The following is a 20647-nucleotide window of genomic DNA, read 5'->3' as shown; positions in this document are numbered from 1 at the left end:
TCTAGACTAGTATATATATCTTCTTGCATAAAAATATCATTGGAAAAACCATGGGTTATCAAAACCTAGAGCCCCTAACAATAAATTGACTATTTCACCTCAATTTTATTTTAATTACTATTTTATTTTATTTTTATTTTGTATTTGGGCCAAGTCAAAATTCAACATCTCTTATGTACTGGGCTGGAGAGCACATCTCTACACAACAAGTACGTAACAATCTGAAGTATGTAACAATCTTTTTTTAAGTCTGAGCTGTGGCTCTACATACCTTTTTTTCCAGTGGGAAAACCTATATATAAATTTTAATTAACACAGAAAAGTACACAAAGATTTTCTGCAATTTAATTTCGAAAAATATATAGAGAGAAATATAAACCATTATTGTTTAAATTAAAAACTCTTTAACCTTGTTGCAATTACAATTATTATTATTATCCAATTTTAAAGTCACAGCCAATCCAGACATCAAATTGGTGTATGAGACCCCTTGTTTGTGGGACAAAAATATATAGAGAGAAATAAACTATTATCTTTTAAATTAAAAACTCCTTAACCTTCATGCAATTACAATTATTACTATTATCCAATTTTAAGGTCATAGCCAAGCCAGACACCAAATTGGTGTATGAGACCCCCTTGTTTGTCGGACAAGGGACCCACCCCGCCCAACTATTTGACAACTAAGTCTGCCAAGGCATACATACTCTACCCCTATGGTTTTGAACCTGTAACCTCTTAAAAAAAACACACTCTTAACTATCAAACCCACTCAAGCTGTCCACATGTCATCATCATTATCAACATATCAAGTGGTACCATCCCTAACAAAATCAGAGTCACTAGTCACTGTAATCAATGTAATCAATTCAATTGAATAGTGTTACATTAACACCAACGATCCACATATATAGTGAAGGGTAAACCCACTGAAAGTTAAACCGAAATCTTCTCCTTAGCCACTATCCCAAATCATTCCTCAACCATAACTCAATGAACTAACAGGAAAAAAGGGAACTTAACTCAACTAATAATATTACTGGGGTTTTCACTCGTTTTAAATTCACAAGTACTCAATTCAAATCCATAAATGAAGTGTGCTAGTATGAGTATGAAGTCACTAAAATACCATTCACAAATATATTGAAACATCTTTTGAATTTGAAACAAAATTACCCCCATATATATACAATAAAAAAATAGAATTTTGGCAAGTGGCTCTGCATACGAAAGAACACAACAGTTTATAATAATATCTATCTGACTAGTGGTACCTTTGCGCCGATTGACTGCGACAATGTTAGGTTGTCGGCTATTCCTTCCATCTGCACTGGCTTTGAGATTTCTTCTTCAACCAGGACTTGTAGCTGTAGGTGCAGTACTTTCCGCTCTTCAGAAAGATATAATGTATTAATTCCTTTCCTATACTGTAATCCACAATCAAGCATCGGCTATATTTCTGGGTTAATATCATGAAACACCATTCATAATAGATGATCAAGAGCAAACTAAATTTTTGTGGGTCCATATATCACACATGAAATACCATTTATACAGATGACAAATAACAAAATAATTAAATACATATAAATATATTTGTGATGGCAAAACTTCCACACATGGATCTCACAACGGAGAACGTGTGACATTTTGTACGAGAGGAGATCTTGCAATTCCATTGGTAGGCAGTAGGAATGAGCAATGTATGTGACCCCTTCAGCCAGAGACTGAGAAAATGCTAAACTAATTACAGATATGGGCTTCCATTTTGATACCAGTGAAACGCTGTAAAATATTCAAGATATCAAATCAGAATGCAGAGAAAATCTCTTATACTGTAAATACATGGATGCAAAGATATGCTTCGGCAACGAAATTTTAGAATCTAAACGGGTTTCAACAACTCTCAGAAGTAGACCTGCAGTTTAGGATGACTGAAAACTGCAAATCGATTTTACAAAAGGGATCATGTCATTGCCAAACAGAGTGAAACGATAAACAATAAAGATGATCAACAACAGCTCTTTTTCTTCACAGGCATCACAGACTGCTCTGGGCTTGATAGAGAGATTTTAGTGCCAGTTAATGCAGCCGCATTCCCATTCCTTTCATCCTCATTTGCTGTGAGAGCCTTTCTGCTTACTATCCGATAAATTTCAGTCAGAGCTGTTATAAAGGCCATCTCCACATTAATTGCCTCCAGCGCCGATGTTTCAAAGAAGAAAAGACCTTCCCTCTGTGCAAATTCTTTTGCATCTTCTTCAGGCACAGCACGCATATCACGAAGGTCACATTTGTTGCCAATCAGCATGATAACAATATTGTTGTCGGCATGGCCTCTCAACTCCTCAAGCCACCTGGCCACATGGTCGAAGCTCTGGCGCTTGGTTATGTCGTACACCAACATTGCCCCAAGAGCACCCCTGTAGTAAGCACTTGTAACTGCCCTGTATCTGTTCACAATGGAAAGAACAAAAGAAATTGTAAATACCAAGCAACCATTACATAAAAGCACTTTAGTTTACAGCGTCAAAGCTTCAGAGCATTAAACATAGTGAGCTGCTGACTTTTCCTCAACCTATACAGCGATGTTAGAGATAATGGAGAATATTTTAAAACAGTGAGTTGGTTGACAAATCCTCACGATAGGAATTACTTTCTATTTTTAGGTTATGGCTCTAACTTCCCTAAATCTGTGATTACTATATATTGTGTAATGTACAAGAGCAATGTAGAGCGTTCTGCAGCTCTCTTTCATAGAGCTGACCAGTGGGTTTTATTTCTTTTAATACAACATTGCCATTTTTATCATAGTATCAGAGCGTCAGGGCTAAGGAACCTGTATGCTAAGAGGAGGGTGCGACTAAACCGAAATCGTCGCAGATTTCAGAAGAATAAACGCGACGATTACTAAATCATACTTAACATCACCGTCTCAGATATTGGGTGTATAGCTGCGACGACGTCGCAGATAAGTGGTGTACACCTGCGACAACGTCTCAGATAAGTGATGTACATCTGCGACGATCGTGTAAACAACAAAAAAAGGCTCCGAGAGAACGCTGCATCCTAAAGAAGGGTACAGACGCTGCCAACAGAAGGTTGTCTAGATGCTGTGAAGGAAACCACGATGATCTGCCAGTGTGCTGCGAGATCAAACAACATTGAAGATCAGTGATCTGTCTTTGTCACAGATCTGGGGTAAATCTAACATCTTCTTTTACCTGTCGAATTTTTTTTTGTCTAAATCGCCAAGATGAATAATAATATGTTTGAAGCATGCTTGAATGAGCATAACAAGCTCGATGGTTCCAATTATGCAAATTGGAAATTCAAGATGCAGACTCTGCTAGAAGTGTAGAGTGCTTGGATGATTGCAAATGGGGATGAACAGAAGCCAACAGCTGGATCTGCAACAGTCCCAGATTGGGAGAAGCGTGAGGGTAAAGCAAGGACGCTACTGAAGATGTCAGTGAAAGACAGCATCATACCACACATCAGAGAGTGTAAGACAGCTAACGAGATCTGGGGAATTCTGAAGGATTTGTATGAGATCAGGAATACAAATCGTCTTTTGTTCCTGAAGAGCAAGATCCTATCCCTGAAGATGGAGGAGAATGAAACAGTTGCTTCATTCATAGCAAGGATCAAGGATCTGAAGAACAAACTGTCAGACATTGGCGAGGCGGTTGCAGATACAGATCTTGTAACCATTACAATGAATGGTGTGACAAATGACTATCAAACGTTCATCACTGGGATAAATGCAAGAGAGAAGATCCCGAAATTTGAAGAGCTGACAGGAATACTGATGCAAGAAGAAGAAAGAAGATCGACTCTGAAGCCCCAGAGTGCCAATCTTGCATTGATGGCGAAGAAAAACTTCTTCAAAGGGAAAAGAAATCCGCAACAGCAAAACGGAGGACATTCACAGAAAAGACCGAATCAGACCCAAGGTATGCATCCAAATAGAAACAACTCTGAAATTAAATGTTTTTATTGCGGAAAACTTGGTCATATTGCCAGAGAGTATCAGAAGAAGAAATATCATGAAGAACAGCAGAAGCAGAAACAACATGCAGGTTATCTCGCAAATGAAAATCATGTGCAGAATTTCAGAGTGTTAATGGCAGATTTTGATGAGAATGTTGACGCAGATATCTGGTATGTAAATTGTTGGGTCCCTATAATACTAGTGATTACCCCATTACTATTGTAGTTGTATCCCTTATTAATATTGTTGTGCCCCTATTGTCCCCATATTGTTATTACTGTGCCCCATAGAATCTCTCTATTGTTATTTTTGTGGCTTTATATTATTATTGTTAGGTCGGCTGGGTTATATTGTGACTCCTTAGACTCCTATATATAGAAAGGAGGTTTTGTCATTTGAATCATCCAAGAATTGCTCATTTGTGTAATGTAAAGGAGGTTGCCCCCTCGAAGAGGCTGAATTCTAAGGCGTTGATCTCTCTTTTCTATCTTTTTGTGAGTTGATTTCATAACATTTGGTATCAGAGCTTTGGATTCTAGGGTTTCGCTGCTCCAAACAGGTCATCGTGGCATTTTCGCTATAACTTTTTTTCTGCAACGTTTCAGAAGCCTCCAGACAACCTGCGACAACCTACGACATTTCAGAAGCTCTAACGGTATGACAAAGCTTCTAAAAAATGAACAACGAGGTGTAATTGCACAATTATGTTCACTAGATGTTTCCACATCGAAATCATCTATTTCTCTAGATCTCCAAAAAGTCTTGGACAATCATTCCAAGGTATTTGAGACTCCCAAAGGTCTCCCACCTATTTGTGATCATGATCATGCTATTCATCTAATTCCAGGAAGTGTTCTTCCAAACATCAAGCCGTACAGATATCCCTATGCCCAAAAGAGTGAAATTGAACGTATGGTTGCAGAAATGGTAGAGGCTGGTATAATTCAACCGAGTCAAAGTTCTTTCTCTGCTCCAGTAGTATTGGTGCACAAGAAGGATGGATCATGGCGCATGTGTCCCGATTATAGGGAGCTCAGCAAGCTCACTATTAAAGATAAGTTTCCCATTCCTGTCATTGATGAATTACTGGATGAATTGCATGGATCAATTTACTTCACCAAGTTGGATCTTCGTTCAGGATATCATCAAATCAAAATGAAGATTGAAGACATTCTGAAAACAACGTTTAGAACTCATGAGGGTCATTATGAATTTTTGGTCATGCCTTTTGGCCTTACCAATGCACCTTCAACATTTCAAGGTTTGATGAATTCCATTTTCAAACCATTTCTTAGAAAATTTGTGTTAGTATTTTTTGATGATATACTATTAATCTACAGCAAGTCTTGGAAGAATCATGTTGAACATGTTGACAGGGTGCTACAACTATTGGAGGAGAAACAATTATATGCAAAAAGACCCAAATGTTTCTTTGGAGTACAAGAGGTGGAATATCTGGGTCATATTGTATCTCATGAAGGAATTAAGATAAACCCTAGCAAAATTAAAGCCATTAAGGAATGGAAAATCCCCACATCCATAAAGCATCTACGAGGATTTCTCGGGTTGACAGGGTATTATCGCAAGTTTGTTAAGAATTATGGGAGAATAGCAGCACCTTTAACAACATTATTGAAGAAAGATGCATTTTCATGGACTCCAGAAGCAACAAAGGCCTTCGAGCATCTTAAAGAAGCAATGTGCCAAGCACCGGTCTTAGCTACACCAGACTTCACAAAAACCTTTATTGTGAAATGTGATGCTTCAAGAAATGGAATTGGTGTTGTTTTAATGCAAAATGAAAGACCCATTGCTTTTGAAAGTCGTCCAATCAAGGGAAAGTTTTTACACAAAGCTATTTATGAGAAGGAAATGTTGGCAATACTCCATGCACTTAAGAAATGGTGACCCTACCTAATGGGAAGACACTTCAAGGTAAAAACGGATCATGATAGCCTTAAATACTTTTTAGAACAAAGATTATCCTTTGAAGAGCAACAAAAGTGGGTCACAAAGATGTTGGGTTATGACTTTGAAATCATCTACAAAAAAGGGAAGCAAGATGTGGTGGCAGATGCACTCTCAAGAAAGGATGAGGATGTGGAAGCATTGTTGTGCGCCATTTCTATTATCCAACCAGATTGGATAAACGAAGCAAGGGAGGAATGGAAGAACGATGAAGAAGTGTGGGCACTTATTCGAAAGTTACAACAAGACTCCAGTACGTCTGATACATTTAGCTAGCAAAATGATTCGTTATAGTACAAAGATCACTTATACCTTTGTAAGAATTCCCAACTAAAACAAAAGATTCTTATGGAATTGCACACTTCTCCCTTAGGAGGACACTCAGGATTTTTAAAAACTTACCATAGGGTTAAGAAGGAATTTTTTTGGGAGGGCCTTAAATCAGATATTCAAAAGTTTGTAGCGGAATGTTTGGTTTGCCAACAAAATAAAGTTGAAACAATTAAAACACTGGGTCTATTACAACCTTTATCCATTCCAAGCCAACATTGGGAGGAGGTTTCAATGGATTTTATCACAGGTTTACCCAAGTCTGAGGGAAAGAGTGTCATCATGGTGGTAATTGACAGACTTACCAAGTATGCACACTTTTGTACATTATCACATCCATTTAAAGCCAGTACAGTTTCTACTGCATTTATGGAAACAATTCAAAAGCTACATGGAAACCCAAAGATTATTGTAAGTGACAGAGATCCCATTTTCACTGGAAATTTTTGGACAGAATTATTTTCTTGTCTTGGTACTCAGTTAGCTCATAGCTCATCTTATCATCCTCAATCTGATGGGCAAACTGAGATAGTAAACAAATGTTTGGAAGGATATCTTCGTTGCTTTGTATCTGATAAACAGACACAATGGGTCAAATGGTTGCCTCTGGCTGAATGGTGGTATAACACTTCCTTCCATACAGCGACAAAAATGACCCCATTTATGGCACTTTATGGATATCAGCCACCATCCATCACATCATATTTAAGAGAAAATTCTAAGGTTCAAGCAGTGGAACATCACATCGAACATCAACAACAAGTCCTCCAACTCTTAAAGGATAACCTCGTGTTGGCATAGAATAGAATGAAACAATAGGCAGATCAACATCACAGCGAAAGAAGTTTTGATGTAGGTGATTGTGTATTCCTACGGCTACAACCATATAAGCAAATGTCCCTCAAGCAAGCTAAGAAGGATAATAAATTATCACCAAAGTATTATGGTCCATACAAGGTGTTGCAAAAGATTGGTACTATGGCATACAAATTGGAGCTTCCTGCAGCGTCTCGATTGCACCCAGTTTTCCATGTTTCATGTTTAAAGAAGGTTATAGGCGACAAGCTCCTAGTTCAAACAATATTGCCAGAACTTGACGACAAAGGAAAAATTATATTGGAACCAGAAGTAGTCACAGAAACAAGAACTCGACAATTACGAAATCAATCAATTTCGGAGTATCTTATCAAGTGGAAAAACTTATCTGCTGAAGATTCCACATGGGAGGATGAGAATTTTATACAGAAGCATCCAGAACCACTCAAGCGTTGAGGACAACACTTTTTTGAAGGAGAGGGGCATGTTGAGTCCCTATAATACTAGTGATTACCCCATTATTATTGTAGTTGTATCCCTTATTAATATTGTTGTGCCCCTATTGTCCCCATATTGTTATTACTATGCCCCATAGAATCCCTCTATTGTTATTTTTGTGGCTTTATATTATTATTGTTAGGTTGGTTGGGTTATATTGTGACTCCTTAGACTCCTATATATAGAAAGGAGGTTTTGTCATTTGAATCATCCAAGAATTGTTCATTTGTGTAATGTAAAGGAGGTTGCCCCCTCGAAGAGGCTGAATTCTAAGGCATTGATCTCTCTTCTCTATCTTTTTGTGAGTTAGTTTCATAACATAGATTCGGGAGCATCAACACATATGACAGGGAATAAGCATTGGTTCGAAGATTTTAAAGAAATCAGCGAAAGAGCACAAATTTACCTAGGTGATGATAGAAGTCATCAGATCAAAGGATGTGGGAAATTTATGTCATTTTACCTAATGGTAATGTAAAACAAATTCATAATGTCATGTATGTGCCCGGTGTAACAAAGAACTTGATTTTGTATCCATGATCACAGATCAAGATCTTAAAGTTGAATTTTTTAAATCTAACTGTTATATTAAAGATCTGCTAGATGGCATGAAGACAATTGCTACAGGAATCTGAACAGGAGGTCTGTACAAGTTAGATGTAAGACCTACACCAGTTCGAGCCTTGACGGCTGCGAGTTTGACTACAGAAGAGCTATGGCATCAGAGATTTGGTCATATCAACTACAATGATTTGTTGTTACTACAGAAGAAGGAAATGGTAAGAGATCTTCCTATGCTAAAGCAAGTACATAATGATTGTGATGCGTGTACATTAGGAAAAATGCATAGAGAAGAATTCCCTGTTCGAGTAGAAAAGAAACAAAGAGATATACTTGAATTAGTGCATACAGACCTGTGTGGACCCATGCAAACAAAATCATTAGGAGGTGCACTATATTTTTCACTGTTTATTGATGACTGCACAAAGTTTTCTTGGGTATATTTCTTGAGTAAGAAGAGTCATGCATTTGAATACTTTAAGCAATTCAAAAACATGATTGAAAGGCAAACAGAGAAACAGACAAAAATTATCCGGTCCGATCAAGGGGGAGAATATAGGACAGATGAGCTTATCAGGTATTGTACAGCGAAATGGAGTAACTGAAAAAAGAACAGAACACTAGTGGAATGTGCTAGGAGCATGTTGAAAGGTAAGAATCTTTCGAATGGTTTTTGGGCTGAAGCAGTGAATACTGCAGTTTATTTGAAAAATAGGAGTCCTACAAAGAGTCTTGAGTTTAAAACTCCTTATGAAGCATAATATGGATTTAAGCCTGCAGTAAAACACTTGAGAGTATTTGAATCTAAAGCATTTGCCCATATTCCAAAGGAAGATAGAATAAAACTACATTCGAAAGCCATCAGATGTACTTTTATAGGATATTGTTCACAATATAAAGCTTATAGATTATTTAATCCCTCTACTCACAAGATTTTTGTTAGTAGAGATGTCATATTCCATGAGCAGGATCATGAAAAATCTGATAAGCACAATGAGGAATGGGATATTTCATACTTGGTGGAAGAAAAAGCAGAAAACAATCAAGATCAGCAACAGACAAAAGCAAAAGATGAACAGCAACAGCAGCAGGAAGAAAATAATGATCAAACAAGGTTTGAAGCTACCCCACCTCTCAGGAGATCAGGTAGGAAAGCTCAATTGCCTGCAAGATATAGGGAAAATGCTTTTATAACTAGTATGATGAATGTGGTTGAACCTTCTAGTTATAAAGAAGCAAATGAATGTAGAGAATGGAAAACAGCCATGGAACAGGAATATGAATCAATAATCAGGAACAACACTTGGGAACTAGTTGAACTTCCTAAAGGAAAACAAACCATAGGTTGTAAATGGTTATACAAACCGAAGATTAATGCAGATGGAACCATAGAAAAATTAAAAGCTAGATTGGTAGCAAAGGGGTATTCACAAAAAGAAGGTATAGACTATGAAAAAATCTTCGCCCTGTAGCTAAACTAAACACTATCAAAATGTTAATTGCTTTAGCTACTAAGAAACATTGGATGATACACCAACTAGATGTAAAGTCTGCATTTTTAAATGGAGAACTAAAAGAGGAGGTTTATTTAGAGCAACCTAAAGGGTTTGTCTAGAAAGGGAAAGAACATTTAGTCTGTAGATTGAAGAAAGCACTTTATGGACTAAAGCAAGCACCCAGGTCTTGGTATGAAAATATTGATTCATTTTTTCTACAATTTGGCTACAACAAAAGCAAAAATGACCCTAATCTTTACACCATGCAAGATGAACAAGGGCGCACAGTGATGATTTCTCTATATGTAGACGATTTGATCATTACAGGAGATGCTACATATTTGATCAAAAAAATCAAGCAACAGATGTCACAAGTATTCGAAATGAAACACCTTGGTGAATTAAGATACTGTTTGGGTCTTGAAATCTAGAGAGATTCAGGAAAAACATTTTTGTCCCAAGGAAAGTATGTCAAAGGCCTATTAGAGAGATTTAGGATGGATCAATGTAAGCCTGCAACAGTACCATTACAACAGAGCATCAAACTGCAGAGTGAAGATGGCTCAAAGGATGTAGATGCAACACTTTACAGACCGCTGGTTGGGAGTTTAATCTACTTAACCACCACTAGACCAGATTTGTCTTATGCAGTCAGTGTGCTAAGCCAATATATGTCCAAGCCACTTGAAAGCCATTGGAATGCAACGAAAAGTGTTTTGAGGTATCTACAAGGTACTGTAGATTACGGTATTATTTACACTGACTCTTCTGATGTTAGATTGACAGGATTTGCAGATTCAGATTGGGCTGGAAATTTAGATGATCGCAGATCCATAACAGGTTATGCATTCAGCATTGGATCCGGGGTGATCACATGGAGCAGCAAGAAGCAGAACACAGTCTCCTTGTCCTCAACGGAAGCAGAGTATCAAGCCATGTGTGCAGCAACGTGTGAGGCAGTTTGGTTGCGAAGACTTCTCCAAGATGTCGGGGAAGAACAGATAGACACAACAACAATCAGATGCGAAAATCAGAGTTCAATCAAACTAGCTAATAATCCGGTGTTCCACAAAAACACTAAACATATTGATACACAATTCCACTTTGTCAGGGAGAAAGTGCAATCAAAAGAAATCCATTTGGTATATTGTAATACATGTGATAATGTTGCTGATATTTTCACTAAGCCTCTTGGAAAAATCAAGTTTGACATGTTTAGAGAGATGTTAGACATATTTGTGAACCCCTTCTCCATTAAAGGGGAGTGTTAGAGATAATGGAGAATATCTTAGAATAGTGAGTTGGTTCACAAAACCTCACGATAGGAATTAGTTTCTATTTTTTAGGTTATGGTTCTAACTTCCCTAAATCTGTGATTACTATATATTGTGTAATGTACATGAGCAATGTAGAGCGTTCTGCAGAGCCAGACTCTCCTGGTTCAGACTCTCTTTCGTAGAGCTGACCAGTGGGTTTTATTTCTTTTAATACAACATTGCCATTTTTATCAAGCGAAACTGGTCAGATCCCTCCAGACATAACATCATACTAAGTTTTGCATATGCACATGAATCTGCCAACATTAGCAACTTAACGAGCGGCAGTGTCTAGACAGCTCTAGTTGTTATTTCAACACTATGTATCATACAGCTGAAACTGGGCACATAATGAGCCTACAGCATCACTACATCCAGGCATAGAACCCAATATGATGTAGTTCCTTCGCTCGTCAATTCTAGGCATCAATTATCCAAATCCAAGTGGGCTGAGCTGTGGTTTAGCGGTAAATCAGTGGGAGTTTACCTCTGTTGCCTAGGTTCAATTCTCAGTGGATGATACCGGGGGGCCCTCGGAGACACATGTTAACTGGGGCATCATTGGATGTTTAAAGCCTCTGCATTAACCACCTAACCAGGGCATCACAAAGTTCAGAAGCAGCATGTGTGGACCTCTCATGGAGCAAAGCAACATGTCAACACTTATACCTCCTCTCCAATTTGGATCCCCGTAGTTCAACAATTTCAGTGTACAGGTTAAAGAATTCTTCATTTGAGCAATTTACCTTACCAATGGGCAACTCAACTCAACATTTATACCTCCTCCCCAATTTACATTTCTAGTTCAGAGGGGACCCTCTTCCGGTTAACTCATTCAATAGGAGGTGGTCTCTATTCATGAGCATGTTCCTGGTCCGGCTGAATCCGAAAGTGTAAGTCTTTTTGAAGATGTAACAACATGAGAATTGTGCATCTTTTAATTTGATTTCCTTATATACTTAATAAACCAGAGTTCAGAAAGAATATAACAACCCTGGAGTTAAAATAATCTACAATGAGATCAGGTCAAAGACCTACAATGTCAATGGATGTTATCTCAAGCGCTTGGTTGGAAGAAAGAAATGAAAGGAAACCTCCCCACCCAGGTTCAATTCAGGCCAGTAACATATGAACTTTGATATAATGGAAAGAATTTATATATTCCTGATATGAAATATTGTATCTGTGAAAAGACAAAGGTCAAACCAAATATCCAAATGAAATAATTGATATATTAAACGTTAAACACGCACTTCAGTGCTCGTTCACAGAAAGACTGTATTTGATTCTGAGACAAATAGTAATGGTTTTCACTCTTCTGAAATTTAGGAAACTGCGTGTAGGGATCAGATTGAAGAACAAATAGATACCCATCAGAGATCGGAAATTAGACATTAAAAATGCCTTTTTAAAAGATGAGAAATGAAATATGGATGAAGAAAATTTGGAATGACATCTCCAAGATGAAGAGCTGTCTATCTAAAACTTTCGTCATATGGAAGATAGATCGTGCTGGGCATTATAGTACATAGATAATGCTTGAACAGTAAAATAACGTTTCGTTTTCTAGCATATTCCACAGATTGTGGTTGATGAGGGGTTTCCCCAAACAAATACTAGATTATTGAGAGCAGTAGGCATTTCAACACAAGATAACAGCCGGTCAGCTTCTTTCGCCAAAGATTTTTAGGCTAATGAGACTGCATTTCAAAAGATATGCAGAGATAATTTCATTTTCTTGTTCATTGTAAGTCTGAATGCAATGGTCAGAACAAAGCACTAAAGCTCAGGTTATCCGAGTAAAATATGGTGAATAAACATTTATGTGTACCGTTACACTAGTATTTACTGCTTTACAATTGAAACAATCAAGGAATACAAACAGAACAGAACCCCCATTTTCGACAAACAGTAGAATCTGAAGGGCAAAGACAGGTAAAAGGGTGTCCAGCATAACATGAAAATGGATGAATTGGCTGAATAACTACATTTTTTTTCGGAAAGAATGAAATCTTGCATATACGTCTGATGCTTCTGTCTGAATAAAATATGCACTTTATCTGACTGCCTTCAAGCTTTCACGCCAAAAAAATCTTTGAAACCTTTGAGGCAATAAGATTATTCTAGTCAAATGATGGAACTACTATCATCAAAATCTACTATACTAAAACTAAAACCCTGCAAATCCATTAGATTGCTTTTAAGTTTTCTTCCAATAATGTTTCAAATAATCTCAAAATAATCATGAAGATCACGAAAAAACTGGCAAAACATAAAATTAAAGTTCTATAGATATCAAACCTCTCTTGACCAGCCGTGTCCCATATTTGTGTCTTGATAGTCTTGTTATCAATAGCGACTGTCCTCGTCTGGAATTCGACTCCAATGGTTGATTTCGAGTCCAAGCTGAACTCATTCTTTGCAAACCGAGACAGTATTTGTGATTTTCCAACCGCGGAGTCTCCTATCACTACCACCTTAAACATGTAATCAATTCTCTGATCGTAATCTCCGTACGGACTCGCCATCCTACGCTCAAAAACCCAACTCAGCTCAAATATCAAAACCTCTAACCAAGAAGCAAATAAAAACCTGAGTTCGTCAAAAACGAAAAAGAATGTTTAATTTTCACAAAGGAGAAAAGATTAAACCTCTAAAACCTTCAACAAAAGGTCAAGTTTCAACAAAATAATATCAGAACCTCAAAAGTTTGTCGAGGGTCGGACTAAATTTCATGAAAACCTTGAAATTATGGGCCAAGGAAGCTAATAAAACTCATTTTTTTGTAAAAACGGAGAAGAGTGTTAAACCAGTTCGTAATTAAAGTAACGACAAGCAAACCTATGAAATCGACAACTGAATGCCAAGTCTCGTCAAAACTCTCTATATCTCTGACGAAATAAGCAGACGACCTCCGAAATTGCCAAGTAAGCACAGTTCTGCAAACATAAACCCGATCATTCTGACAACGGCACGCAACTCCACATTGTGAACTCAGTCCGGCCAGATTTGGAGTGATTTCCGCCAAATCTTCTCCTTTTCACAAAATCCTCCAAATTATGCTGTGGAGCTTAGCATGTACTTGCCGATAGCTGAACAGTCGGTGCTACTCTGAAATGGCCATGACGGTACAGCGACAGAAACTATCTGCGGCTGCTTAAGAAAATCCGCGAGATTGAGAATTCCTGTGAAAAATTAGAGTAAATCCTGCCGTATGTCACGGGAAAACCGAAAGAGAATTACTCGAGTACCTGAGTAATAATGGATGACAGCCTCTTTTGTAATCTTTTGTAATCTATTTGAGAAAAAAATCAAGAACCTTAGGGCCCATGCCTTTCCCTCCACCAATTTAAAAAATAACAACTAAAGTGAATTAATTAGTTTGTAACAACTTCGAGGGACAATCGCTCGGAGCATTCCTGCTGCCAGCCATGCCGACTTGAACGATTGAATCCTGGTAGGTGATCGGCAACAGTAATTCTTCCGGCGGGGTTTGATTCACCGATAAATTTATAAACTGTAGTGTTGAGCTGTCTGTGCACTTTTTACAGCTAATGCACCTGCTCACCGTGTGGAATGCACTGCGAATTGAATATTTAAAATGTCTGCTGTCATTAATTTTGTCAATTGATGAAGCGCAAGTCTAATCGTTTACATTGTAGCTGAAGAAGGTACGCCCAGCGGAAACCCTAACAAAATAGTCATTAGAGGACTGCAGAGTTTCTATTTATAACGGCAGATTCCAAGGAATTTAGTGATGGTAGATAACAACAGCTCAGCTCTGAGCAGTGTGTTCAATGATTAGGAATGACGGTGTATCAAACTGTAACAGAGAGTCAGGTTAACCTTGTTCTTTCTCTGGCCATAGCATATGCTAAATGGCCATATGCTAAATTAAGGATAAAGATGGATAAGCTTTAAAATAGAGATGGATAAGCCTTATTTTTAAAAGAAAATTAAGGATAAATCATCTAAAGATATTTAAAATTTTTAGTGCATGAATTTAGGTTCCATATCTTCAATAGTTTTTTTGTTTGGTGATAATCATAGAATTTTTTTTATAATTATAGAAATTCATTTGTCAACTGGTTCAAATTAACTATGATTAAATAAATGCTTTTGGAATCAATCCGGATTAAATAGATGTCTTTCGAATTACCCAGTGTGTTAAATAGATAGATGGATCATTCCAATTAAACAGTGTTAAATAGAGACACTGATCATTCCAACCAACCAGTGTTAAATAGAGAGATTGATCATTCCAACTAACCAATGTTAAAAAAAGATAAATCATTTCAAGAGAAAATATTTATTAATATTATTTTTAAGAGAAATTCTTCTGCGTAAATCACAAAATAAATCATTTGTCCACGCGTTACTATCATTTTCTCTTCTAACTTGTTTTGACGATGAATCACACTTATTAGTTCGAAAAGCGTCGACAAATGATTTATCTTGTGATTTACGCCAAAGAATTTCTCTTAAACTTGATATGGATCACAAAAACTTCAATTCAACAATATTATTTTTATATATGATATTAAAATTATTAATTAATTAATTATTAGATTTTTAATGCATTTATAAAAGTTATTTTCTATTAGAAAATTAAGGATAAATCATACTTCTAAAGATAAATCATACAAAAATATTTAACATTTTTTAATGTATTTATAAAGTTTACTTTTCCATTAGAAAATTATCATAATCATGTAGAAATATTTACAAAAATATTTAACATTTTTTAATGTATTTATAAAGTTTACTTTTCCATTAGAAAATTATCATAATCATGTATAAATATTTAATATTTTTTAATGCATTTAGAAAGGTTACTCTTGCATTGCTAGCTTGGTAGACGAGCTTTTTGTTAAGTATAAAAAAGAAAACTGTCAAAATATGTTTAATGAAAATAAACTATATAATAAAATATTAATATTTTTCTTTATGCCTTTATAAGGGTTACTTTTGCATTATTATTTTTGAGTATTTGAACTTTTTAAACTAAAAAATTACATATCAAAATATAACTAAAGATTAACCATATAAAACTATTTAACCTTTTTGTTTAGTGCATTTATGAAAGTTACTTTTCCTTTATGAAATGAACTTTTTGTTAAATTACAAAGATTAAATGTCAAAATATATTGTTTTACCTATTATAAAAAATTTATATGCAAATTTGATTTAAATTTTTATTAATATTAATTTTTAAATAAAAAGAATGTTATTTTAAATTAAAGTTATTTTTAAAAAATATTTTGTTAATTAGTATTTTAGTCGAGATTTATATTTAAAAATAAAATAAAATAAAAAATTAATATAGAGAAAGGTTAATTTTATATATATATAACTAGGTTAATTATATATATATATATATAGTTTGTCAAGTTGTTTGTGATTTTGTAAGTTTGATCTAAACAGTCAAAATCATCCAGAGATAATATAGGGCCTCACCAACTCTTAGCTAACTAGATTTTTTATCATGTCGTTTCTCCCTAGCATAGGGCACAACCACCCCTCATAATGTTTGATCCTGAGTAGCTTTTCTGACGAGGCCCATCCTCAATTGATTTTGCTAGTAAAACTTGACACACACACACACATATATATATATATATATTGTATCCATGTTGTGTCGCGGGTGGTTGGGACAGAGCAATATTGCCCATCGCGCTACATGCTGGATGTGGTTCGCATCATATGTTTGACTATGTTGGTTGCTGTCAGTGTGACGCAATGATTTGTAAGCATATCGTTTGTACAGATTGTAAATAATGTTAATATATAAAGCTTTTTCAGCGAGGCCCCCCTTTTTTATATATATATATATATATATAATTATAATATAATTTAAAATAATAATAATTAAATTATAAAATTAAGATGGAAATGAATAATCTTTTTAAGATAAAAGTTATTTTAATTAAATAATTTTATAATTATTTTTAAAAAAATATTTGATGTTGATGATGATGATGATGGTGGTGGTTAACATCCGCTGAGACCAAATGTTGGTCTATTGGACCTAAAGAAACAAATTATTTATTTTGATTTAAGATTTTATTCCTATGCTCAAAAAGCTTGGAGAGAAGCTCCCCAGCTCACCATAATTTTGACATTGTAAAAGGCTAGGAAGGTTAGTATTGTAACAAAGATTGTGAAACTGAGATCTAATGTGGTTGTACGCAGGGCACTCTAAGAGGAAGTGGTTTTCATCCTCGATGTTCCTATTCTCACATATATGGCAGATCCTTTCCATCCATGGCGTTTTAGGAACAGCCCAACGACCTGTTTCACTATGGAGCTCATGAGAATTCGTTCTAATCTTTGCTATATTAATTTTCTTCTTTGAGCTAGTTAAAATAGAGAGATACTTTTGATCTTCTAGGGTGGGGTTGATGACCTTCTTATAATAACTTAATTTTCTTTTAGCCGCTAAATCTTTCTCACACCACATTTTTTCTTTGAACTTAGAAATAACAATATCTTTAATGTTATTTATGTTTTGCAATGCATCATTCTCGTTGACCTCCCAATAGTTTAACCAGGCCCTTGTGTCTTTATGCCACCCCCGATTGAGCCTTAGGTGGTTTTGGCTGGAATTTAAAGCTAGCTTAGGAAGTCTATGATCATCTATGTTATTGAGTTCATGCTTGTACAACAGAAACCTAATCATAGCTAGGCTCTCAATAGGGGAAAGCCCTGCTTCTATAAGGAGAATAGGATAGGGTGTATTACTTTTAATTTTCAGGTTATAAGTTATAAAACGCTTCTGGATTTGCTCAATCTTTCTCCATGATTCTCTGGAGATGCTGCAACCCCAAACCTCACAGCCATATAAGATAACAGAAGTAACTAGAGTTTCAAAGAGGAACTTCTTTTTATCCTACATTACAAGTTTTGTTGTTTTACAATTATTTTCAAGACCAAAATAAGCTTTCCACCCCCATTAATCATTTTCTCAATGCTATGGTTCCAGTTGAGCTTGTGATGAATATCAATTCCTAGGTACTTGTAAGAATACACTTCCTCCAAGTTATTATTGTCATAGATAAAATTAGCGTAAATGTCCTTCTTGGATTTGATAATGATAACTTTTGTTTTGTCAGTGTTAACAGTCATACCCATGGTAAAGCAGAAATCCTTAAGAAGCCTGAGTTGTTTATCAAGATCATATTTAAAATTTATTCATAATTTAAAATGTTTTTAATCAAATATATTATTTAGAGTTTTTAAGAGAAATACTTCTATTTTTCTCATATAAATTTAATTTCTAAATACAACATTTTAAATTTATAATAAATATTCTTATTATCTAAGTAATTTTTAAAATAAAAAAATATATATTTTCATAAAAATATCAATATATTTTTATTTTTATTTTTCATTAAAAAATAATAATAAAATTATGCAAATGCCAACCATAAATTTTATGATTTATTTGAAAGTTTTCAAAATATACTTTTTTTATTTTTTATTTTTCACTTCTAAAATAATAGTAAAATTATGCAAATGCAAACAATAAATTTTATGATTTATTTGAAAGTAACTTCAAAATAGTATTATACTTTAATGTCACTTCAAATTTTTTAAAACATATAATCTTTTCATGGACTTTAATGTATGATTAATAAAATAATATCTTTTAATTAATTAAAAAATAAAAAATATTTCATTATAAAATATGAATAATTTATTTTAAATAAATAAAATTATTTTATATTGAAATTAATAATATAAATATTAAATTGAAAATTACCTTTATTAAAAGGTTGCATATATGAGATTAAAAGATATAATCTTTTCATGGAGTTTTAATGTATGATTAATATAAAATAATATCTTTTAATTAATTAAAAAATAAAAAATATTTCATTATAAAATATGAATAATTTATTTTAAATAAATAAATATTATTATATATTGAAATTAATAATATAAATATTATAAAAATTTCCACAAAAATTATCTTTATTAAAAGGTTATAATTTTCACCAAATTTACACTTAACACAATTGTTAAAATTTTCTACAATTACCCTAACCACGACCACAACCACAACCTTTTATGGCATTATTTTTCGTACAAGATTAGTGGATGGGAGGACGATATTTTATGATTTTCCAAACTATCACATGTCCATCAACTAATAATGTATCATATTTCAAGGTCAGAGGACGGTGAAGATGACCTATAATTTATATAGTCACATCAAGAAAAAGAATAGTTGTTGTAATGGAGAATATGATTAAGTATATTTGGGCAAGTTAGGAAAATGTTAAATTAATGAAATGGTATTTGGAAAATAGATTTGGTTAACATCCCTATAAAGAATGAGTAAAGTAAACAAGGATGAATGCTATCATGTGATTGGTACCTGTTGTGCAATAATAATATGACTTAGGTTTGACCTAAAGCAATTCAAAATCCATTTGTTTTTGGTTTTATGGATTACAAAGAATGGCTAAATTCCAATGATATCTATATCCAATTAAAAAAAAAAATCACTAAACTATCAAAACTGTGGAATTTTTTGGTAAAATATTATATTTTACATGTATTTTATACATATCATTTTTATTGATATTAGTTATAATTTTCATTAATATTAGTAGAGTATTTTTTTCCACTTGAAAGGATCACTTCTTGTCAGTGCAACCACCGAGCGTAACCCCCTCAAGAGTATTGAACCCGTAATTTCTCAATAGCAAAGATGCTTTAATGACAGACCCGACCTACTGAGCTAATGCTCGAGGCTAATATTAGCAGGACATTTATGAGTACAAGTGTATTAATACATTTCATTATGGTTAAATTGTGAAATTTTATTAAATGAAGATTGGAGAAATTAAGAGTAAATTGTGTTGTACCTAGTGATCTTTAGCTACATCTTCATAAAAACTAATTCCATGATATAACCAATGGGATGGGTGACAATTTGGTGTCTTAATAGTAAAACCTGTCACCAAGCTCTTATTGTAAAGTAAGTTGTATACACAATATAAATATCATTTATATCATGTCAATTCAAAGGTGTGTTGTTGTACATTTAACACAAGAGCATGGATAATAAGTGTTTTTTTTTGTTAGGGTCTTGCGTTAATCCCTTTACAAAGATTTAGTTAGTTAATAGTCGCTCATTGAAAAAAAAAAAAAAAAAAAAATTATGAGGCCCAAACTAATTAGTCAACTCTCATTATAAGTGGGCTTGTAGGTAGTTAAGATTCTTCATGGATAGTTGTGTATTTAGTAGAAGGTCATGTAATGGTTTGTCAAGAATTGTTATTTTTTGGAGGTTGGCCCCTTTAACAGACAACTAAATGTAGCTCTCTATTTTTTATTATCAAGAGATCTTCCTTAAGGTTTATCTATTTTGTCTCATATTTTTGGGTTTTGCACTACAATTCGTGTGATTACTCTAATGTTTTGGGGTTATGTACTCTATATTTTTGCACAATGATATTTGTATTGCATCCACCTTCATGTTGTCTTGTATAATCCACAGAGGTGATGAAAGCCCTTATGAATGAAGGAATAGAAAATGGCCTCAACTAATCAAAACACTGATCAACATGGCCACCCTTAATACACAAACCCATGAATTCCTCAAACCATAATCAATCAAGTAGGGGCACTTCTTCAAACTATGCTTGAGTTTAATTTTG

At 34.6% G+C, this 20647-nt stretch overlaps 1 protein-coding gene across 3 annotated transcripts; it reads right to left on the bottom strand.

The window, feature by feature from the left end:
* Window positions 1-1531: 1531 nt before the first annotated feature.
* Window positions 1532-14252, bottom strand: LOC149220567 (ras-related protein RABA4d-like). Of its 3 annotated transcripts, none has more exons than XM_089384817.1 (3): window positions 13821-14252; window positions 13281-13571; window positions 1532-2453 (listed from the first exon to the last, which is right to left on the bottom strand). In XM_089384817.1, the coding sequence occupies exons 2-3, from the start codon at window positions 13505-13507 to the stop codon at window positions 2012-2014; spliced, it is 669 nt and encodes a 222-aa protein (XP_089240943.1). In that variant the 5' UTR covers window positions 13508-13571; window positions 13821-14252; the 3' UTR covers window positions 1532-2011. The 3 variants fall into 3 exon arrangements, with proteins under 3 accessions (XP_089240943.1, XP_089240942.1, XP_089240944.1); XM_089384816.1 differs by having other exon boundaries at window positions 13281-13508; XM_089384818.1 differs by lacking the exon at window positions 13821-14252 and adding an exon at window positions 13631-13793 and having other exon boundaries at window positions 13281-13508.
* Between the last annotated feature and the right edge of the window lie 6395 nt (window positions 14253-20647).

Source organism: Pinus tabuliformis, chromosome Q (genome assembly GCF_031772625.1).
Source record: "Pinus tabuliformis cultivar Carrire ecotype Pingquan chromosome Q, CPIR1, whole genome shotgun sequence".
Classification (NCBI taxonomy): Eukaryota; Viridiplantae; Streptophyta; class Pinopsida; order Pinales; family Pinaceae; genus Pinus; species Pinus tabuliformis.
This window is presented reverse-complemented; position numbering and strand designations above follow the sequence as displayed.

Bases quoted from the DNA above. Each gene is read 5' to 3' on its own strand.
- LOC149220567 (XM_089384817.1), bottom strand. From the start codon at position 13,507: ATGGCGAGTCCGTACGGAGATTACGATCAGAGAATTGATTACATGTTT. The intron at 2,454-13,280 runs GTTTGATATCTA...CATTGTGAACAG, and splicing joins GACACGGCTGGTCAAGAGAG to ATACAGGGCAGTTACAAGTG.